This window comes from Jaculus jaculus, chromosome 1 (assembly GCF_020740685.1).
Source record: "Jaculus jaculus isolate mJacJac1 chromosome 1, mJacJac1.mat.Y.cur, whole genome shotgun sequence".
In the NCBI taxonomy this organism is placed as follows: domain Eukaryota; kingdom Metazoa; phylum Chordata; class Mammalia; order Rodentia; family Dipodidae; genus Jaculus; species Jaculus jaculus.
This window is the reverse complement of record NC_059102.1, coordinates 109479753-109501404: the sequence shown is the minus strand read 5'-3', so window position 1 is coordinate 109501404 and position 21652 is coordinate 109479753. Positions and strand designations below refer to the sequence as shown.

At 47.8% G+C, this 21652-nt stretch overlaps 1 protein-coding gene across 1 annotated transcript in view; it reads right to left on the bottom strand.

The window, feature by feature from the left end:
- Positions 1 to 18456, bottom strand: part of Galnt12 (polypeptide N-acetylgalactosaminyltransferase 12) — a 40933-nt gene extending 22477 nt beyond the window's left edge. Inside the window, exons 1-3 of the mRNA XM_045161125.1 lie at positions 18068 to 18456; positions 5324 to 5493; positions 1203 to 1392 (exon numbers count right to left, since the gene is read on the bottom strand). Of these exons, the coding sequence (XP_045017060.1) occupies positions 1203 to 1392; positions 5324 to 5493; positions 18068 to 18456 (749 nt within the window). The remainder of the gene's footprint in view (positions 1 to 1202; positions 1393 to 5323; positions 5494 to 18067) is intronic.
- Between the last annotated feature and the right edge of the window lie 3196 nt (positions 18457 to 21652).

Genomic DNA, 21652 nt, shown 5'->3' with positions numbered 1-21652 from the left:
GTATTGTTGGGGGTGGGCTTATGGGCTTTATAGCCAGTTTCCTCATCCCAGTGTTTGGCACACCCTCCTGTTGCTGTGGTCCATCTTATATTGGCCAGGGGGTGATGTCCACCCTCTGCTCATGCCATTGTTTTCCCCTGCCATCGTGGAGCTTCCCCTCGAGCCTGTAAGCCAAAATAAATCTCTTTTTCCCAGAAGCTACTCTTGTTGGGTGATTTCTACCAGCAATGCGAACCGGACTGCAACACAAGGGGACACAGAGACCAACTGACTGGGAGAAGCAGACATGGAGAACCAAAGCTGGGCTTGTGGTGTAGAGAGCTAGGCTAAGAGGCTGTAGGGTAGCAGGTGAATGGCCTTGAAGATAGCCTCCATGTGCCCCCCATAAATATGAAAAGGTATATTTGGCTACTAAATTAAAAACAAGTATAATCTAAGCTAGATTCGTAAGCATATACCCATATATGATATCATATTGTGTTTTTCTGATTTTAAAAGAAATTAGCATAAAAACATTTTTGTGGAGGTTGGGAATATACTCAGCAGTAGAACATGGGCCTAGAATGCATAAGCCCTCAGTTCAGTCCCCAACACTATAAAACACACACACTAACATTTTTGGGTCTCTGAGTATCAAAGGCCCTAGGTATCATGCTTAGTGGCTGTAACTGGTAAGTGAGTTCTGCTTGACATAAAAGCAGCCAAGGAACTGGAGAGATTGCTTAGTGGTTAAGGCACTTGCCTGCAAAGCCAAATGACCTCAGTTCAATTCCCCAGGACCCACATAAGCCAGATGCACAAGGTGGTGCATGCATCTGGGGTTCATTTGCAGAGGCTGGAAGCCCTGGTGTGCCCATTCTCTCTTCCTCTCTCTCTCTTTCCCCCTTTCCTTCTCTCAAATAAATAAATAAAAATAAAGTATTTTTTAAAAAGCAGTCATGGTCTATGTTCTCCAAAAGTCTGGCTTATGTGATAACCATTTTTTGGGGTGTGAGGATCAATGATACTCCCTAGGTCTTCTGAAATAAACTGGCTAAGAAGTCATAGTAAAGGTGTCAGTGGCAGTGGACACCCCGTAGGTGCTTTCCACCTATCACCTCATTTATCAGTGTGCCCATTACACAGGAGCTGACAGATCAGACAGCCAAGATGCGCCTGTCCCTGCTTCCACACAAGTGACCGATGGGTGGTGGCTCACGCACCTCTGCAGCAGTGGCTCCAGCCATCCTTCGTGGCACTCACAGTGACAGTCCAGGAAAGTCAACACATCACCTCTGGCCACAGAAGCCCCCAGCAGCCGGGCTCGCACCAGACCTTCCCTCTTGCTGGCGCGTATCAGGCGGACCTTGGGCAGACCTGACAGCTCGCTGGCCAAGCGCTCCTTTAGGTGTTCTGAAGAAGAAAAGACAACATCGGAATCACAGCCACATACCCTGGACAGAGCATATCCCAACCTGGACCTACAAAGCCTCGCTGTCCCCATAAAAGGAAAAAGGTACAGGAACTTCCTTTGTTTTGCCACCTGGGATGCCCTCACCCTACCAGACCTAAGGCTGGGCTACGGGAATTCCAAACCGTCATCTACTCGTCGGCAGACACAAAGAAACTCAAGCACCTGATTTAAACAGGTGAGTGATGTGCTACCTGAATGTCGCAGGAAAGTTGTTACCACAATACACTTTATAACATGACTTGTGAGCATTTAAAATAAATAAATGTCACAGGAACCACCCAACCACCATGTTGGGTCTTAATGTTGTGGTGTCCCCATGGGTGCACTGTGGTTAAAGCTCATTCCCCGGGGAGGGGAGTACTGTTGGGAGTGGGGCCTACTGGGAGGTGCCAAGGTCACGGGGAGGTGCACCCCCAGAGGAGAACGGTATCTTCTCTCTCCCTCTCGCATAGTCACTTACTCCCACACACACCCCCACTACTGCCACCTGCCATATGTTGAAGCCTAGAAATGAGCTAATGCCCTTGAACCTCCAAAATTGTGAACTAAAGAAACCTCTTTCTGAGAGACTAATGGAGAGAGGGAGGAGATATGATGGAGAGCAGAGTTGTGAAGGGGAAAGTGGGGGAGGGAAATATCATGGTTTATTGTCTAAGTATAGGAGTTGTCAATAAAAAACTCTAAAAAAAGAAAGAAACCTCTTTTTAGCTGGGTGTGGTGGCACACACCTTTAATCTTTGCACTTGGGAAGCAGAGATAGGAGGACCACTGTGAGTTTGAGGCCAACCTGAGACTACATAGTGAATTCCAGGTCAGCCTGGTCTAGAGTGAAACCCTATGTTGAATACCTTCCCCTTAAAAAAAACTTCTTTGTCCTAAGTAACCTGTGTCAGGTATTTGGTTATAGACACAAAAAGCTGACTAACATATAATATTTATTAAAACAGCAATTATGCTAGTAGAAACTGTCTCAGAAGCACTTTATATAGTAGTTTCTGCAACAATGGCAGCTAGCATTAAATAAGGAGGCTGGGCTGGAGAGATGGCTTAGTGGTTAAGGCACTTGCCTTCTAAGCCTAAGGACCCATGTTCAACACTCCATATCCCACATAAGCCAGACTCACAAAGGTGGAGCCAGTGCAAGGTCACACATGGCCACTAGTTGGTGCAAGTATCTGAAGTTTAACTGCAGTGAGGAGACCCTGGCATGCCAATTCTCTCTCTCTCTCTCAAAATAAAATAAAATAAATAAGAAGGCTATACTAAGTCTATACTAAGTGCCAGGAGACTTACAGATAACTAGATGCCCTCTAACAATCCCACAAGGTATTGGTTTTATCCTCATTCCATAAAAGAATATGCTGGGGCCAGATTGCTTGAGTAACTTGCCCAAGGTCATAGACCAAGTCAGTTGAACACCTGTAATTTGAACACAAGAAATCTGGCTACAGACTTCATAGTCTTCACACAGCCTCCCAGGGATTCCTCCTATAAAGTCTCTTATTGCATAAGTCAAAGCTTGTCAAGACATGCTCATGCTAGCTTATAAAACTGAAGGTGTGAGGAGAGGACACACCCACACAAACACTGGCCCACAGGTCTTCCTATTCCACTGAGAGGACTTGGGACTAACGGCTGAGTTATGTCTTCAATGTGTCAACAGATAAGAACCCACTCAGACCCAAGGAAAATGAGAGCATCTCCCCACCTCAGCATGGGCTTTGGCTCAAAGTCCTCCACCCATCAGTAAAGGAAATACTGTATAAAATATTCTAGATAGTATCATAGTTTATAAAAAATATTTCTCTAAAAATTCTTGACATTGGAAAACATCCATTGGTTTCTTTCACTTTCATTTACAAATATAATTGCACATAAGCTGATGGAGGGATTCAGGAAGGTGATTTTACAAGCCAAGTCAGTTAGCCACAGTGCCCACAAGTGCCCACAGAGACAGAGGCACACCAGTACTGACTTCAGGAAGACCTGTGCTAGCCTCTGGGCTGGGAGAAGCCAAGCCACCTTCCTCATTGCCTGACCCTGCGAAACGCAGGAAGGAGGCAGGCAGAGCTGCTGCGCTCACCCCAGCCAGGTTTGCTTCGCTCTGCAAGTTGCCAGAGCAGAAAGAAGGGGAGGTCTGGCCCACACTGCGAGCGGAGCTACAAAGAGGGCGCACTGTTCCATACTCCTGTCTGCTCAGGGGCTGGCTAATCCCCAAAGATAAAATAAGCAACCTGGTATTTGCTTTTAGATCCATACGTGGTGGTAAGAGTGGCTCACTTTACAATATTTCATAGAAACAGAAGTTATCCTTTAACAAGACGTAACTATTTGCCAGGCAGTAACCCAACACATTACTGAGTTCGTCTCATTTAATCCTGACAACAATCCTATAAGGTTGGAACTCTGATTACTCCATTTGGTAGGGGCTGAACTAGTTAAGGTGAGTGGCTATAAGTTATCCAGTCCCTGGAGATAGGTGTGGGAATTCAAGTGCACACAGTATGTGACCTAGAACTAGGGTCTACCTGGCCTCATTTATTCCTCACAACAAACCCCTTGAAAGAGGTATGAACAAAATGAACAAACCCATTCACAGTGAGAAAGTGAGGCTCAGAGAAGACAAGGACTTGCCCAAGGTGCCAGGATGGCATGACCTGACCATGTGTAAGCTTGCTTCAGGCCCAGGTGCCCTGACCCTGGAGCTCAGTGGTCACTAGGCTCCACTCAGCATCAAACTCCAGCCTGGCCACTGCTTCTTGTTACCTAGTCTCCATTCACCCCAGAACTTTTAGCTCTAGCTCATGGACACCAGGATACAGGCTGTATTTTCCTGCCTCCCTTACAGCTAGGTATGGCCAAGCCACCATGTTTGGCCTCATTGAAGGTGAGGAAAACTTCCAGGTTTCTCTTCCTGAGAGAAATAGGGAGTGTTCCCTGCTGCCTTTAAATTCTTTGGCTGACTGTAGTTGAGAGGAAGGAGAGGAGCCAGCCTGCACAGGCAGTCAGGGGCAGCACAACCTCCCAGAAGCAGAGGCATGGGTCAGACAGAGATGAGCCCAGTCACTGGCCTGGGTGATGAAGGAGGGCTGGACTGGGCCCAGTAAGGGAGGCTACCTGAACTATCATACCAGGCTTGTGACATGAGGAAGTTTGGCTGCCACCTTGGGTGAACGTCTGTCATTTGGAATGTCTGTAAGAGCAGACCAACACACATGCCAGCCAGAGCACACAGGCAGCAACTACTGACCTCACGGTCACCCAAGGCTGTCACTTGGTTTGAAACTATCTCTGATAACAAAGGCCACAATTCTACCTGCTGCTAAAGCCTTGACATTTCTCCTTGGTTAAGCCCAGCAGCCTTCACTTCAGCAAGTCACCTAAGAGCTACTGGGTGATGTCACTCCATGGGCACACAGTCGCAGCCTGGCCAAGCCAAGGCCGTATTTCACGTGGGTAACATGGACACCCCTCCCGTCCATCCTCATCTGGCCCCATCCCTTCCCTTGGCCATTCTCCACACAGGGCAGTGAGTTCTCAGAGTGTCCTGAACCCACTTGATCCCCTAGAAGCTCTCTAGGGGGCTCACACTGGGCTCATATTGAAGCCTCAACATCTTATGGTGACCTCCAACGCCTTTCCTGACTAACTCAGCTCTTCCTGTGGCCTCAACTCCCATCCTACCTCCCCACTAGCCAATCAAGGCCAGAGAAAGCCCAGCTCATTCCAGTTCTACACTCCCAGTGGCCAGGCCTGGACACAACCCCTGAAGTCTGTGAGAGGGATAGGGGACACAGGCAGCCTGTCCTTACCTGACATACTTCCCTTTCCTCCACCACTTTCATCCCCAGCCCCTGCCACGGTGCGTACCTCTGTCACTGTAGTCATCTACCAGGATGACTTCCTCCAGCAGAATGTCTGGAGACGTCTCGAGGACACTATAAACTGTCCGAAGGAGCGTTGACCAGGCTTCATTATAAAACGCTATGACAACGGAGGTCTTGGGCAAATTGTCATAATCATATTTCTGCTCTCTGCACCTGTAAAAAGAACACAACTTCAGGAATGGAGAACCCAGGACAGGTCGGTACTGGGGATGGAGCAATCAGGGGGGATCTAAGTCCTGGTCTCTGGATGCCCCTCTGGGAAATAATCTTCTGGGGGATTTTCCAGAGTCCCCTGTGTGCCACGAAGAGCCCCAGGAGACCCTAAGAAGGTCCTATCCATGCTATTCAGCAACCTTTGTCTGTGGGACATTGATTTTTGTACAGGAGTATGCAGATTTTAGCAACATACAAAGCAGGCAGACTCCGAGGGAGGGAGACTACCATTGTCGCACCGCACAGCTCTCTTGTCTACTCCAATCTAATCCCACTGCCAGGCCTCTGCTCAGACTGCTCCCTCTGCCTGCCAGGCCCTGTCCTCCCTTCTGGACTTGGCAAATTCCCCGTGCCCTTCAAGAGTAGCTCAGGCCTGGTTTCTGGGGAGCCCTACAACTGTCCCAGTTGTTGGCCCTGTAATGCTGCCCCAGCACCTGGTCCCCTCTCTCTCAGCACGGGCTGCTCATGACATTCCTGTCACCTATGAACTCCTCTCCCGCCATCCCCAGAGTCCAGCAATCACCCTGCCTCACAAAGGTAGAAGGCTGCAAAGGGCACTGACCACTGCCTCCGAACCCAGGTGTTCCCTGCTGCCTTGGGTGGAGGCCCTGGGAGGAGGGGCGGAACCCACTCCACTCCAGGGGCAGACCATGACTGGCACTCACAGGAGCCAATGAGCTCCTTACTTTTTAATCGTTGTTGTCACTACACTGGAGGCTCCCTGGTTGACACAGCACTCTATCCTGGGAAGGACTGACAGCAAAATTTCAGTCACAGGATGGACTAAGGAGCAGTGTCTGGAAATTACCAACAGGGAGTGGCTGAGGACAAGATGGGAGGATGCCAGAACAAACAGAGTTTAGACATTAGGGCCTGGCCAAGGGGATCAGCTAGCCATTTGAGAAAGAGGTAAGTGCTAAAACCAGCCAGGTTACCTGGGCACCCAAAGCAGGCTCAATGGACAAACCAAGTGACAGATCAAAGAGGGCAGGAGCTACACAAGACCATCATAAGAGGAGGAAAAGATCATGACATCAGAATAAAAGAGGGACTGATTGCGAGGAGGAGGGGATATGATGGAGAGTGGAGTTTCAAAGGGGAAAGTGGGGAAGGGAGGGAATTGTCATGGGATATTGTTTACAATTATGGAAGTTGTCGATAAAAAAAAAACAAAATAAAATAAAAAAGAGAACAGGAGACAGAGCTGACAGAACAAGGGGTGGGGCGAACATCGGCTCACTATCTGTTACTCGGCATGGCACCAGGGGCCCCTGTCAGTCACGAAATATTTGCTTGCTGTTTCCTTGAATATGAGCTCGGCAGAGAAGGGACCACACCCACTTGGCATGTAGTAGGTAATCAAGAAATAATCCACTCTCTATGCTGGCTGCACGGCTCCCATTTTAAAGACGAGGCTCAGAGCAGTAGGGTAACCTGCTGCACTCACACGGCACAGGACTTGGGGTACAGCGGGCTGGGGTTTTTGGGGTTGCGATTTTCCTAGAAGGTTCTAAAGCATTCCTTGTATCCAAAAGGAAACTCAGGACACCATCTGAATCTAAACAGACTCCCATCTAGCTCTCCCTTCTATCGAATGTAGGACAATTCTCTTTCTCTGCTTCCCCACCGCCCCCAGCAAATTCCAAGTGCCTGGCCTAAATGCTGGGATCACAGCAGGCTTCAAGGCTCTCTGGCCATGGTCTGGCTCTGCTGGCTTCTCCATACCATAAATGGTTTGTTTGACAGTCTGCAAGAGGCTGTTCTCAGCCAACTTCACATCCCTTGGTATACCCATAGGCCTCGTTCAGTCACTGGTGTTACAGTCAGAATAGGGCTGGAGAGATGGCTCAGTGGCTAAGGCATTTGCCTGCAAATGACCCAAGTTCAATTCCCTAATACCCAGATAAAGCCAGCTGCATAGTAGCACATGCCTCTGGAGTTCACTTGTACTAGCAAGAGGCCCTGGTGTGCCCAGTGCCCATCCTATCTTTGATCTTCTCTCTCTCTCCTGCAAATAAATAAATACACTGAAGCCAGCCTGAGCTACCAAGCAAGAGCCTATATCAAAAACTAAAGGGATAACTCAGCGGTAGAAGCCTTTGTCAAGCATGCTTAAGATCCTGGGTTTAGCCGGACGTGTGTTTGCCTTGTATGAGGACCTGAGTTCAATCTTCAGGACCCACATAAAAAAAGCTGGGTGTGATGATGTGAGCTTGTAATCCCTGAGCCAGAAGGTAGAGACAGATGGATCCCTGGGTCTTACAGGTCAGTCTAGACTACTTGGGTGAGTTCCAGGCCAGTGAATGACTCTGTCTTTAAAAATGTAGACAAGGCCAGATCTGGTGGTGCATGCCTTTTATCCCAGCATTCAGGAGGCAGAGGTAAGAGGATCACTGTGAGTTCGAGGCTACCCTGAGACCACACAGTGAATTCCAGGTCAGCCTGGGCTAGAGTGAAACCCTACCTTGAACAGCCAAAAAAAAAGAAGTGGGCAATATCTGAAGACAGACACCCACAGGTATCCTCTGGCTTTCACATATTATGTGTGTACATGCATATAACACACATTCACACACACACGCACACACACACACACACAATTTAATTTTGCATAGGTTATACATAAACACCAAGCCAATTCTGTTCTATAGCTGTGTATCTCAATCAGACTGACCCTTAAAAATGCCCTCTCAGGGGCTGGGGAAATGGCTGAGCAGTTAAGGCATGGTTCAACTCCCCAGGACCCATGTAAGCCAGATGCACAAGGGGGTGCATGCATCTGGAGTTCATCTGCAATGGGTAGAGGCCCTGGCGTGCCCATTCTCTCTTTCTATCCGCCTCTTTCTCTCCTCCTCTCCCTAATTTTTCATATGCCCTCTCTGGGGATGAGAAGATTGCTCAGTGGTTAGAGATGCTTGCAAAGCCTGCTGGTCTAGGTTCAATGCCCCAGTACTCAGTACCTACATAAAGCCAGAGGCACAAAGTGGTGGGCACATGCATCTGGGGCTCATCTCCAGTGGCAAGAGGCCCTGGTATGCCTATGCTCATACTCTCACTTGTGAGTAAATAAAAATATTTTAAAATATCCTCCCTAATCTCATTTTTCCCTCTCCTTGAAAAATGCTTCTGCAAGTGGAAAACACATGAGTCTATGTAGAAAAATATCATTTGCGTCTGGGTTGTTAAGCCCCTAAGTACGAGACAAGAGGCGTAGAAAAGCTGTGCAGTGCTGAGTTGCCGCTTACTGCTACAGCTCACGTCAGGAATTCCCTACACGTCAGGAATTCCCTACACGTCAGGAATTCCCTACAAACTGCTGGAGCCTTGTTCCCACAGGGGCACTGCTGGGAAGTGGTTGAACCTTGCAGGGGTGGGGCTTTGCCAGAGGTTTAGGTCACGGGGAAGCCACCTCCAAGGGGATTTGGGAACTGAACTCTCTTCTCTCTTTCATTCATAAGGGAAGCAGTTTGCCCTAACACACATTGCCACCACAATGTTCCACCTCCAGCCCAACGAAATGGCCAGTTAGTCATGAACTGAAGCCTCCAAAACTGAGAACCAAAATAAACTTTTTCTCTTTATACGTTCATTCATTTTTCTCTCGTACTTTTTTCCAGTAAAAGAAAACTAGGGGCTGGAGAGATTGCTTAGTGGTTAAGGTGCTTGCCTGTAAAACCTAAGAACTCATGTTCGAATTTCCACATCCCACATAGCTAGATGCACAGTGACATGTGCACAAGGAGGCACACACATCTGGAGTTCATTCACAGTGGCTGAAGGCCATGGTGCACCCATATTCTCTCTCTCTCTCTCTCTCTCTCTCTCTCTCTCTGCCTCTTTTTCTCTCAAAAAGAGAGAGAGAGAAAGAGATAAAAGAGAAAACTCACGTATCATATTTTAAGAAAGTGTTTTGTGAAACCTAAGACGGTTTTAGCATCTGAAAAGAGCACGCAGGAGGCTAAGACAGGATTGTGAGTGAAGGGTCAGCCTGGGCTACTGAGACAAGGGCCCAAGTGGAGGAGGACATACGGGATTCCATATTGTGAACTTACACAGGGAAGTTCAGCTCAGCTGGCACCTCAGGACATGGTCTCACCTGCACTTGAACTTTATGATTGGCTTGCTTTAACACAATGGGTCACTACAAGACAAGATATTTTTCTTGCTATTGCTAAATGCAATCTTTGGCTAACTGCTGCTTGCTTGCAATTGCAGGAGAGGGGAAATGCAGGGAGGGGAGATTCCAGAAAAGTTTCTGGTTTTTCTAAAATCAACTGAAATTAACTCTTGGTTTTATAAGATTATGATTACTGAACTTCTGAACTGTAAAACTAATATGTACAATCGTATGAACCTCTCCGATAAAAGGAGCCCTGAGGTACAGCCTGGCACTGCATTCAGGCTCCCGAGTCCTGGATGCAGTTGCCAGCTGGCTAATAAAGATTCCTTTCCCTACTACTTGGTGTCCGAGTGATCCTCCCTGGGGGTCTCATCATAGCACTACACAGCAAGACCCTGTATAAAAAAATAAGACACAGCCAGCCAAAACTGATTTTTGTTTTTGAGGGCTTGTTCAGGTCCAGGCTGAACTGGAATTCACTATGTAGTCCCAGGCTGGCTAAAACGTTTTTTGAACATGCTCAGTTTCAAAAAGAAATTGGCAAAAAGAAGGATGGTAAAGTAGCATTATCAAATTAAAGTTTATTTAATGTAAGAAATTGTTCTTCGAACTGAAATTGCATCTTCACTGAGTTGGAGCGGGAAGTCAGCCCCTTCTTCAGCTTTTGGGGTCATAAGTATCACTGCACTGTGAAACTAGAAGGTATAAAGCCACCATCTTAGAATGAAATTTTCATTTTACAAGGCTGGTTTATTTGTGACACCTAAGTCCCAAAAAGTTGGGTGCAAACTTAGCAATACATTTCCTCGAGCTGTGAAGAAGCCCTCTGCTCTTTGCTCTCTGATCGCTATGTTTAGGCATTTCTTGCCTAAGGGATTTGATTGCTTCAAGTAGCCTTGTTATAAAGCATTTTCATTGTAACACAATTTATAACTGCAAAAATCTGCAAAGAGGCTCAATATCAAACCTGAAAATAAATAGTTAAGTATATAATGGTTGTGTGGAGAAATGCTACATGGCATCAAAAACAACATTTTTAGAGAATTCTCAATGACAAAGGCAAGTGGCACATTATAATGTCACAACACAAAACAGTACAGCTTTCTCTCTGTAAATAGCCAATTCTATAAACATAATGTGTGTGCAATCCCCTCACATATAAACAATAAACAATAGAAAGGACTGTGCCAAAAATGTTATCCATGGTAATTTCAGAGAAGAGGGATTATCACTGATTCGTATTTCTTTGTTTCTGCATGCCAAAATTCTTGCACAATGAACATGCATAATTTTTATAAACACAAAGTTTTTTTTTCCTGTTTCACAAGTTCACTGTTTGTCTTTTTTTTCTTTTTTCTTTGTTTTTTTTTTTTTTTTGAGGGAAGCCCAACAGACTGGCTTTTTTTTTTAATACTTTTTGTTCATTTTTTATTTATTTATTTGAGAGCCACAGACAAAGAGAGAAAGGCAGATAGAGGGAGAGAGAGAGAATGGGCGCGCCAGTGCCTCCAGCCTCTGCAAACGAACTCCAGACGCGTGCGCCCCCTTGTGCATCTGGCTAACGTGGGACCTGGGCAACCGAGCCTTGAACCGGGGTCCTTAGGCTTCACATGTGAGCATTTAACTGCTAAGCCATCTCTCCAGCCTGAGACTGGCTTTTTTTTTTTTTTTATGAGAGAGAGCAAGAGAGAGAGAGAGAGAGAGAGAAAAAAAAAACTGGCACACTAGGGCCTCCAGACACTAACTGAACTCCAGACGTGTGCCCCACCTTGTGTGTATGTGTACCCTTGCGCGGTTGCATCTCCTTGTACATCGGACTTAGATGGAACCTGGAGAGTCAAACATGGGTCCTTAGGTTTCGCAAGCACGCACATTAACAGCTAAGCCATCTCTCTGGCCCAAAGTTATTTTTTTAATTGGATGATTCTTCTTCAACAGTCTTCATTGAGCAGTAACTTAATATTTTTCCCCTCTCATTTTTGTTTAGCCTGGTATAGTTTCTGGGCCCTTCTCTAAAACATACCCTTAAAGGCGCTCACCTTTAAAAAGTCTACCATATACTACCAAGTGTCTCTAAGTTTGTTCCCGGGAAAAACACTGTCTTCCTCCTGATTAAAAATAAAAATGTTGGGCATCCTCTAACTATACAAGGACAACTATGCATCATTTTAGGGGCCCACCTTTCCAATTGACAGCACTGGCACCCTTGGGCCCAGGGCAAAGCACAATCTAAACCTACTTCAAATGGCAGGTTTCTCTGGGCTAGAAGCCAATATCTTTTCTTTATATGTAAACCAGATTACGCTGAGTTTTCAGTCTCCCAGTCAAAAGAATTGTAACTAATACAAAAACATGTCTTTTTTTCCTTAGGTGATCATAGTACTTCCGGCTAAAGATCAGAAATGAATGACTCTACCAACTCAAAAAGCAGCAAGGAAAAGAGAGGGGAGAAGAAGATATATTTAAAAGGGTGTAATAAGCCAGGTGTGGAGCCGTACAGCTATGATCACACACTCAGGAGTCTGAAGCAGCAAGATGGTGAGATCCAAGGCGGCCTGAGCCACATAGGAAAGCCCTGCATCAAAATACAGAAACAAACACCAAAATAAGATAAGAAGAAAAGAATAAACAAAAACATAAAGTAAGATGAACAATCAAATCCAAAAGCATGGCTAAGCATAATAAGCATAAATGGATAGAAGTTATCTACTTAAAGGTCAGAGACTGCCAGGCATGGTAGCGCATGCCTTTAATCCCAGCAATGGGGAGGGGAGGCAGACGTAGGAGGATCACTGTGAGTTCGAGAGACCACCGGAGACTACATAGTTAATTCCAGGTCAACCTGACCAGAGTGAGACACTACCTCAAAAAAAAAAAAAAAAAAAAAAAGGTCAGAGACTGTCAGCCAGGATGAATGTGTGTCTCGCTATGTAGCCCAGGACATGTGCATGCATGTATGTGTGTGTGTGAGAGAGAGAGAGAGAGAGAGAAAGAGGGGGGAGGGTGGCGGGGGGAATGAATCTTGCTATAAAGCCCAGGGTAGCCTTGAACTGGAGAAACTCCTCTTGCCTCAGCCAAGTACTGAGATGCCACTACACCTGGGTGGAATTATTTTTTACTGACATCACAAAACGGAGCAACGTGCTATTCGATGACACACCTAAAACATGGATCCAGATAGAGAGAAATAGGATAGAGAAAACTCTCATGGAAACACCAGGCAAAACGGCACAAGTACTCTGGATTCTGAAATGCTGACTCAAAGAAAGATGTCAAAGATGTCACTCTCATGTCCTCCAGTGAGTCTAACGAAGATTAGCAGAACATCCTATGGTTTATTACCCTATCAATCTAATGCCCACACCGTGTGGGATGTTTACAGTACTTTGGAGAAGAGATAAGCAGGCTGTGGCTCTGCAAAAAGAAATCATGTGCAGCTTCCTCCTGCCAGCTGCTGCAGGGCACACTTGGTTTTACACATAACTGTGTGGACCTGCTCTGAGCCTCAGCCATTCCGAATCCTGCTCCTTATCCTGAACCGCAGAGTGACATATGCAGCTGCAGCGTGAACAAGACTGAAACCAGAGCAAGCGGTCAAGAAACGCAGACGCTTGCCTAGAACTGTGCTCCCCTAGCTTGCACACAGCACCCAGTAGCTGCTGCTGGCACGCGCGGCATCCCCCACAGATGTGCCCGGAAAAATTTCAGCTGCATGTGGTGGCTGATGCCCTAGTCCTTTAGTCTGGATTGTGCTATCTTACTTTATGTTTTCTAATGGTCTTGCTCAGCTTGATGAAGGAGAATGCCTTGAGAGGGTGTTTCAAAGAAGGACCCAGAAACTGCTCTCCCACTAACCAGGTCAGAACACAAACCACATTGCCATCAGTGGACATCTCGTGACTGCACTCTATGAAAATGATTTTTTCCAATATCAGGGTGACATGAGCAAGTTTTTGCCTCTGACATACCTCCTGCTTGCCCGTGAGGTCCTTACTAGTTTCACTTGATTGCTACTTCCTCTAATTCTGGTGTCAGACACACTCTCAAAAGTACCTACTGAGGCTCTTCTCCTTTTTCTTTCTCTTTCTCTTTTCCTTCCCTCCCTTCCTTCTTTCCTTCCTTTCTCTTTTGGCATCATGACTAGTCTGAGTCACAAGTCCCCAGTCACTTAGGTCAGCAGCTTTCAGCCATGGTCACACAGGATACTCGGTCTGGGTCCTAGCCACAGAAATCCTGACTTCATTGTTCTGGGAAGATCCCTAACATCAACATGTTTGAAAAGTTCCCAGGGCTGCAAACCTAGCTCAGAGTGCAAACCTACCTCTTTGCAAGGATCAAATGAGAGGGCACAAGGAAAGGGCTGCCAGCGCTGTATTTACTATGCTGCCATCCCAGGGCTCCTTGCCATCATTTTCCTCCTCCTCCCTCCCAGTCAGCAGTGATCCAGCAAAACAAAGCTGTGCATGCAACTGCTAGATCCCACTCCGTGCATCAAGGAAATGGTGGCAGCCTCTGACATGTCTCTTTATTGGTCTGGCCCTGTCCAAAGAGGAAGTTTTTCAGATGCCAATTAAAGTCGGAGCAAGGGGTCCCTGGGCTGTTCCCAACGCCAAGCGCCCTAACATGGGAATGCATCACAGTGCAAAGACCTTACAAACAGGTGGGCCTACATGCACATTCATGTTCGAGTCCATTCTCACCCACACACCGTATACACATAATTCCCATAACCTATCTCCATACTTGGAAAAGTCTAGACTGATACACAGCAAAATGTTAATAATAGTTCTCCCTGAGTGGTAAGTTGACTTTTGAGACAGGCTTGTTATGTAGTAGCCCTGGCTGGCCTGATACTTTTGCTGTCTCAGCCTCCCAAGTACTAAGATTACAGGTGTGCACCACCATACCTGGCTTGATTTTTTTTTTTTTTTTTTTTTTTTTTTTTTTTTAGGCAGGGTTTCACCCTAGCTCTGGCTAACCTGGAATTCATTATGTAGTCTCAGGGTGTCCTCAAACTCACAGTGATCCTCCTACCTCAGCCTCCCAAGTGCTGGGATTAAAGGCATGTGCCACCATGCCCGGGTCTGGTTTATTTTTTAAAAAATTATTTTATTTATTTGAGAGAAATAAAAACAGGCACATAGAGAGAGAATGGGTGCTCCAGAGCCTCTAGTCACTGCAAATGAACTCCAGATGTATGCACCCTCTTGTGCATCTGGCTTACATGGGTATTGGGGAATTGAACCTGGGTCCTTAGGCTTTGTAGGCAAGCACCTTAACCATTAACCCATCTCTCTAGCACTAGCTTGATTTTTGTTTTGTTGTTATTTTTGTTTTGCTTTGCTCCTCTGTATATGGTATAAAACTGTCTTGTTTTCTTACAATCAAAACAAACAGATAAATAATTATCCCTACCCAAAAAAGGAGGAATAGCTAAAACATCTGGATGACAGTTCTGCCCCAGATCTGCTGTGTGACCTTCAGAGCACGACTTTACCCTGACTCTTACAGGAAGCCGCTGTGGTAGTTTGAATAGATGGCTCCCAATATGTTCATGCTTTATTAGCTTATAGTTTGGATCTGCAGGCACCTGGCTGGTGAAGGTGTCATTGGGTGGATCTTAGGGTCAAACCCTAGGGTTTTGTGGTGGATTTGCAATTCCAGTCTAAAGATATGCAACATGCCTGGAGTTCCTGACATGTGTTTGATTATGGGGTGGTTTTAGGGATTTGGTTTGTGAACTCAGTCTCTCTCTGCTTGGACCTGTGAAAGCAGGCCAGCTTTGTCTGCCATTATGGAACTTCCCCTGGATCTGTAAGCTTCACTAAATATTCCTTTCTTCATAACTGTGCCTGGTCTGGAAGTTCATCTCAGTGACGTGAAGCTGTCTGCTATATCCCCTCACAGAGCTTGCCTCCTGTGACACTCAGCTTATGAACTGAACTCCTGGGGACCTCAACCCTATCCTGTAATCATAATCTGCTATCCAAATTCTCAGAACATCAAGACCCTCATTATCTCCTCACTGCTACAGAAACTTTTCTAGTCTTCTCTCACCTGTGAGCTCACTTCCTGTGGTTTCAGTAACTCCATTAACTAGTCTCAAAGTATTAAATTAAAAAAATCCAGAGGACTAGAGAGATGGATCAGTGGTTAAGGCGCTTGCCTGCAAAGTCTAAGGACCTGAGTTCCATTCCCCCAATACCCATGTAAGCCATATGCACAAGAGGATGCATGTGTCTGGATTTGTTTACAGTGGCTAGAGGCCTTGGTGTACCCATATTCTCTTGATAGATAGGTAGGTAGGTAGGTAGATAGATAGATAGATACCTGCCTCTTTCTCTCTCTCAAATAAGTAAATAAAATATTTTTTTGATTCCAGAAATAAACAATCCATAAGTTTAAAACTGCAGAGCCTCCTGGGTAGCAGGTGAAATCTTGTCCTTTTTAGGACTGCAGTCACCCCTCTGTCTTGGGAATCCACATTGTATTCACTACATACCCATGTCACTTAGCAGTCAGCTCATTACCAGATGGACTGTCATGGTATTGCAGTGCTTAGTATATGCAAGGATATACCCAAGGATTGGTCCCTGAGAATTCTGGTACCTAGGGATCTAGACCTGATCCCTCAGGCTAATGAGGAGGAGACTACTGTATGATAGAAGTGAGACTCCGTTCAAGGCCCTGACACTAGGGACCACAAGGAAACTGTGTCTCAAAGATTGTCCTGGCTAAAACACACACAGCTCAAGCCTGGCTTCAGCAGTTACAGGCTATTCATGGGCCCATCCTGCTGGGTTTGGATTAACTTCCTAGGGTCAATGCCACAGCAGGATCTATTCAAAGTCCTGATAGGACACAGGATAGGCTGCATTACCATGGAGACAGAATACTATAAGCCCCACAGGTCACCCATGGAGTTTCAAAAGAGATATTCATAGTTTTCAATGAAAGAAAAACTGTATGTCCCCTCTCTAGATGACTCTCAACAGCAACCTCCACAGTATACTCCTGGTAACAGGGAAAGGAGAGAAAAAACTAACGAGCAATGTGCTCCCAGATGCCAGCGTTTCATTCATTCCTAGGATGTATTCATTCTGCATACTTTTGCAGTATGTAAGACTGACTTTCGTGAGGCTCCTAGTTTGCAGGTAAGTACACTGGGGCTCAATGAGATTAAATCAACCATTCAAGACCACATGCTGGCGTGCAAGAGTCAGGATTCTATCTTGAGGAGAGGAGGGGTTGGATGTGAAATGTAGGTCTGATCAGAAAGCTTCCTACAGATAGGCCAATGCATTTAGCCATTTGGCAGATGTGAGGAACCAATACCAATTCCAGTGACATTTCAAACAAAAAAAGATTAACAATGAAAAAGGCCCCCTGCAGAAGCATGGGGCTAGGCATGAGCACAGCCAGAATAAGGCGGAGGAAGTCAAGTGCATCTAAACTTTCTCTGAGGTCAGTATGGTGTCAAGGGGATCCGGAGGGTCACAATCCCCCAAGGCCAGTTCCACGACCTTACCTCTCTTAAGCCCATTTCCACACCAGTAGGCAGGCATGGCATGAGGGGTAGAGGGTGGCAGGTGCCACCCCCCATGCTCACATCAGGGTCCCTCTGGCTCCACTCAGGGTATTTTTCCTCACAGTCAGGAAGGACAGAGCTCATGTTACATCCCTAACAACTGAAAGAAGACGGGCTGGGGGGACGCAGGGGCAAAGGCAGCAGCAGCCACCTGGCCTTGCGGCCACAGCCACTTGTTTCCTTGTTCCTCACCTGCGGCCACGACAGCAGCTCCAACAGGAACCAGGCTGTGACCGCACTGGCACTACGTCCTGCACCACCCACAGGAGTGACCTGGGCTGGACTGCAGCCAAAACCACCCTTCCGACCCGCCAGGGAGAGGTGACTCTTGGACTTAACCGTTCAGCTACTTTCACCTCCCCAGCGAGCTCTATGCCTCCACCTCAGTCCTTGGCCACCGGCACACCCAAATGAATGAATGGCGCCTGCCCTGCCCACGTTGGCATCAGCTTCGCGAGGCACGGCCACACCAGCATCGAGGGCGCGGACGGGCAGAAGGACCCACAGGAGGGAAGGAGAAGGGTGTTCTCTTGTCACACCTGTCTGCTTAGCTCCGAGTCTCATCCTTTTCAGGGCACAGTGACAACTCTGAAGGGTTGGTTGGGGAGGGCAAGAGGCCACAAGTAACCAGCTCCGTCTCACCGCTAAGACATTCCAGGGTTCTTTTTTTTTTTTTTTTTTTTGTCTTCAACTTTCCCACCTCCCCCCCACCCGCGATCTGAACCCCTGCAGCCCCTTCTCCCGAGGAAGCCCGTGCCCCGTGCCCCGTGCCCCGTGCCCCGTGCCCCGTGCCCCCGGCCACTCACAGCGGGTTCCAGCGCTCGGGCAGGCGGCGGTGCAGCGAGATGCGGTCGCTGAGGTAGATGTTGATCTGGTGCAGCCGCACGCTCTCCTCCTGCAGCCGCAGCTCGTCGTCCCGCAGCTGCAGCCGCACCGCTTCGCCCCGTGCGCCCAGAGCGTCGGCGGGCAGCGGCGGCCGCGACAGCACCGGCTCGCGGCGTCCCGGGCGCGGGGTGCCGCGCGGGGATCCCGGCTCGGCGGCCCCGGCCCGGGTCTCCACGGTCTCGGCCCCGCGTCGCGCCCGCCACACGGCGCTCAGCCCGGCCAGAGCCAGCAGAGCCAGCAACGCCAGCAGCTTCTCCCGGGTCCGCCGCGGCCCCCACGGGCACCGCCGCCGCGCCGCGCGCCCCCACATGCGCCCGCCAGCCGCGCCAGCGCCCCGAGCGCCCCGCCGCGGCCGCAGCGCGCACAGGCCGCGCGCGGATCCCGGAACCGCGCGCCGCCCCGCCCCGCGCCCGGCCCGCCCCACCTGCGCGCCGCCCCCTTCCCGGCTGCGACCCCCCCGCCCCCTGCCCCTCCCCGCGCCCCGCGCCCACCTGCGGCTCCCGTTCGCCAGGGCTGGGAGTGTGGCGACCCAGGGACAGGCGCTCCGCCCCGCCAAGTGCCATCTGAGCGCACCCCGCGGGACGCTGCGGATTTGACTGCCTAGAACTCAAGTGACCTTCACGGGGCCCAAGGAAGAGCTTTATTTCCACCATTTTTGTTTTGTTTTGTTTTTGTTTTGTTTTTGTTTTTGTTTTTGGGTGTAGTCTTACTCCAGCTCAGGCTGACCTGGAATTCACTATGTAGTCTCAGGGTGGCCTCGAATTCATGGCCATCCTCCTACCTCTGCCTCCCCAGTGCTAGGATTTAAGGTGCCACCACGCCCCGCTCTCCAACATTTAAACAAAAAAAAACTTTTATTTTATTTATTTGAGAGAGAGAGAAAGAGGCAAACACAGAGAAAGAAAGGGCGTGCCAGGACATTCAGCCAACTGTAAATGAACTCCACAAAAGTACCACCTTGTGGGCTGGAGAGATAGCTTAGTGGTTAAGCGCTTGCCTGTGAAGCCTAAGTACCCCGGTTCGAGGCTCTTGGTTCCCCAGGTCCCACGTTAGCCAGATGCACAAGGGGGCGCATGCATCTGGAGTTTGTTTGCAGAGGCTGGAAGCCCTGGCGCGCCCATTCTCTCTCTCTCCCTCTATCTGTCTTTCTCTCTGTGTCTGTCGCTCTCAAGTAAATAAATAAATAAATTTAAAAAAAAAGTACCACCTTGTGCATCTGGCTTATGTGGGTCCTGGGGAATCGAATCTGGGTCCTTTGGCTTGACAGGCAAATGCCTTAACTGTGAAACAATATCTCCAGTCCTCTATTAAATAAAAATTATATATTTTACTTTCATTTATTTATTTGAGAGAGGCAGATAGAGAATGGGTGTGTGTCAGGGCCTCCAGCTGCTGCAAAGGATCTCCAGACGCAAGCACTATCTTGTGTATTTGGCTTACGTGGGTGCTGGGGAATTGAACCTAGGTCTTTTGGCTTTGCAGGCAAGCATCTTAGCCACTAAGCCATTTTTCCAGCCCCATCTCCTCCATTTTACTGTTGAGCACACTGAGGCACAGTGAGACCATGTCATTGACTCCTGCTGGCCTGGCCCCTGCCAAACTTCATGGAGGGCTCCCAAACCCCCCCTTCCCCCAGTTGCGCAAGCTGTTTTTGTTTTATGTTTGAGGCAGGGTCTCATTCTAGCCCACGCTAACCTGGAACTCCCTATAGAGGCCAGGCTGGCCTGGAACTCATAGCCACCCTCCTACTTCAGTCACTTGAGTGCAGAGATGTGCAGAGTGTAATGAAAGGTGTGACCTGGTGCCTCAAGGTGTGTTTGGTATTCCTCACTTTCGGAACACCTTCTAGAAACAGATGATGGTAGAAACCAACTATCCCTTCAGAACCCATGAGCGGCCAAACACATAGTATGTTGGCCCCCAGCCCAGGCCTTGGCCATGTGCTTCCTTTTGAGGAAGACTGGGGCGCAAGGGGAATCACGAGAATACTGGAAATATTTCACAGGGCCAAGACTAAAGTGAAAGGTGAGAACTTACTATGGGCAGAATATGAGAGGAGTGGTGATAAAACCTCAGAATCAAGACAGACTGCAGCTTTCTCACCATGGCATCCAGGCCTGTGTGCATGCTGCGCCCTCTGCTTAAAATGCCCTTTCCCACCCCACAGATCCCTACCCCTCTTTCTGAAGCCTTCAGCAACTCTACAGCTTTACAGACCAAGACTACTTAAACTTTTCCACCCATGAACCCTTTCACTAGAGAACATGAGTTCCTATGGTCTTGTTCCCTATAGGCCTGCAGTGATAATCTGATGAAAGAGTTTTCAAAATCTGAACCCAGCAATCCCTGGAGTCGAATCAGGAAGGTAGGAAGGAGGCTAATTGGGCAAGGCTCCTGCTGTTCTCCCAGAAACCCAAGCACTGAGGAGTTCAGCTGTCTAATAGCTTTAGTTTCCTTGATAGAAGACAGTAGCCTACTACCTGGAACGGGCACACAGGCTAATGGCAAGGCCAAAACCAGAGAGTTACCTAGACACATAACTTGTCAGTGGCAGAAGAAGGAGGAATAGAATGGAGTAAAAAGATGTGATAATGTATGGATGTCTTCCATTAGCCATTCTCCTCTCTTCTTCCTTAATAGTAGAGCCTTTAGGGGCTGGAGAGATATTTTTTAATTAATTTATTTTTTATTGACATCTTCCATGATTCTAAACAATATTCCATGGTAATTCCTTCCCTCCTCCCACTTGCCCCTTTGAAACTCCACTCTCCATTATATCCCCAGCACCTGTTAATCAATTTCTCTTTTATTTTAGTGTCATGATCTTTTCCTCCTATTATGATGGTCTTGTGTAGGTAGTGTCAGGCACTGTGAGGTCATGGATATCTAGGCCATTTTGTGTCTGGAGGAGCATGTTGTAAGGAGACCTACCCTTCCTTTGGCCCTTACATTCTTTCCACCACCTCTTTTGCATTGGACCCTGAGCCTTGGAAGGTGTGATAGAGATATTGCCGTGCCGAGCACTCCTCTGTCACTTCTTCTCAGCACCATGGTGCCTTCTGAATCATCCCAAGGTCACTGCCACCTGAAAAGAGAAGGTTCTCTAACCAAAAATGAGAGTAGCATTAACATATGGTTATGAACATTAAGAGAAGTGCTTACTTGGAAGTTTGGTGAGCATAGTATATACATTTAGCCAGATACCAGGAGACGTTACACCCCTAGGGCTCATGACTACCCCTGGTGTAGGTTTTCAGTATCAGGGATGTATTCCCTTCCATGGAGTGAGCCTCCAGTCAAATTAGAGGGTGGTTGGTTTCCTCCATAATAGACATGACACTATTGTACCCATTGGCTCATTTGGCCTGGCTGGCTAAATCCAAGGCTTGCAATGTCTACTGTTGAGTGCCTTCACTGGAGATTTCTCTCTCCCATAGAACTGTGTGCAGCATAGCTTTCTCCAGCTTTCTGTCAGCTGGTCTACATGGAGAAGGTTTTCAGCTCAG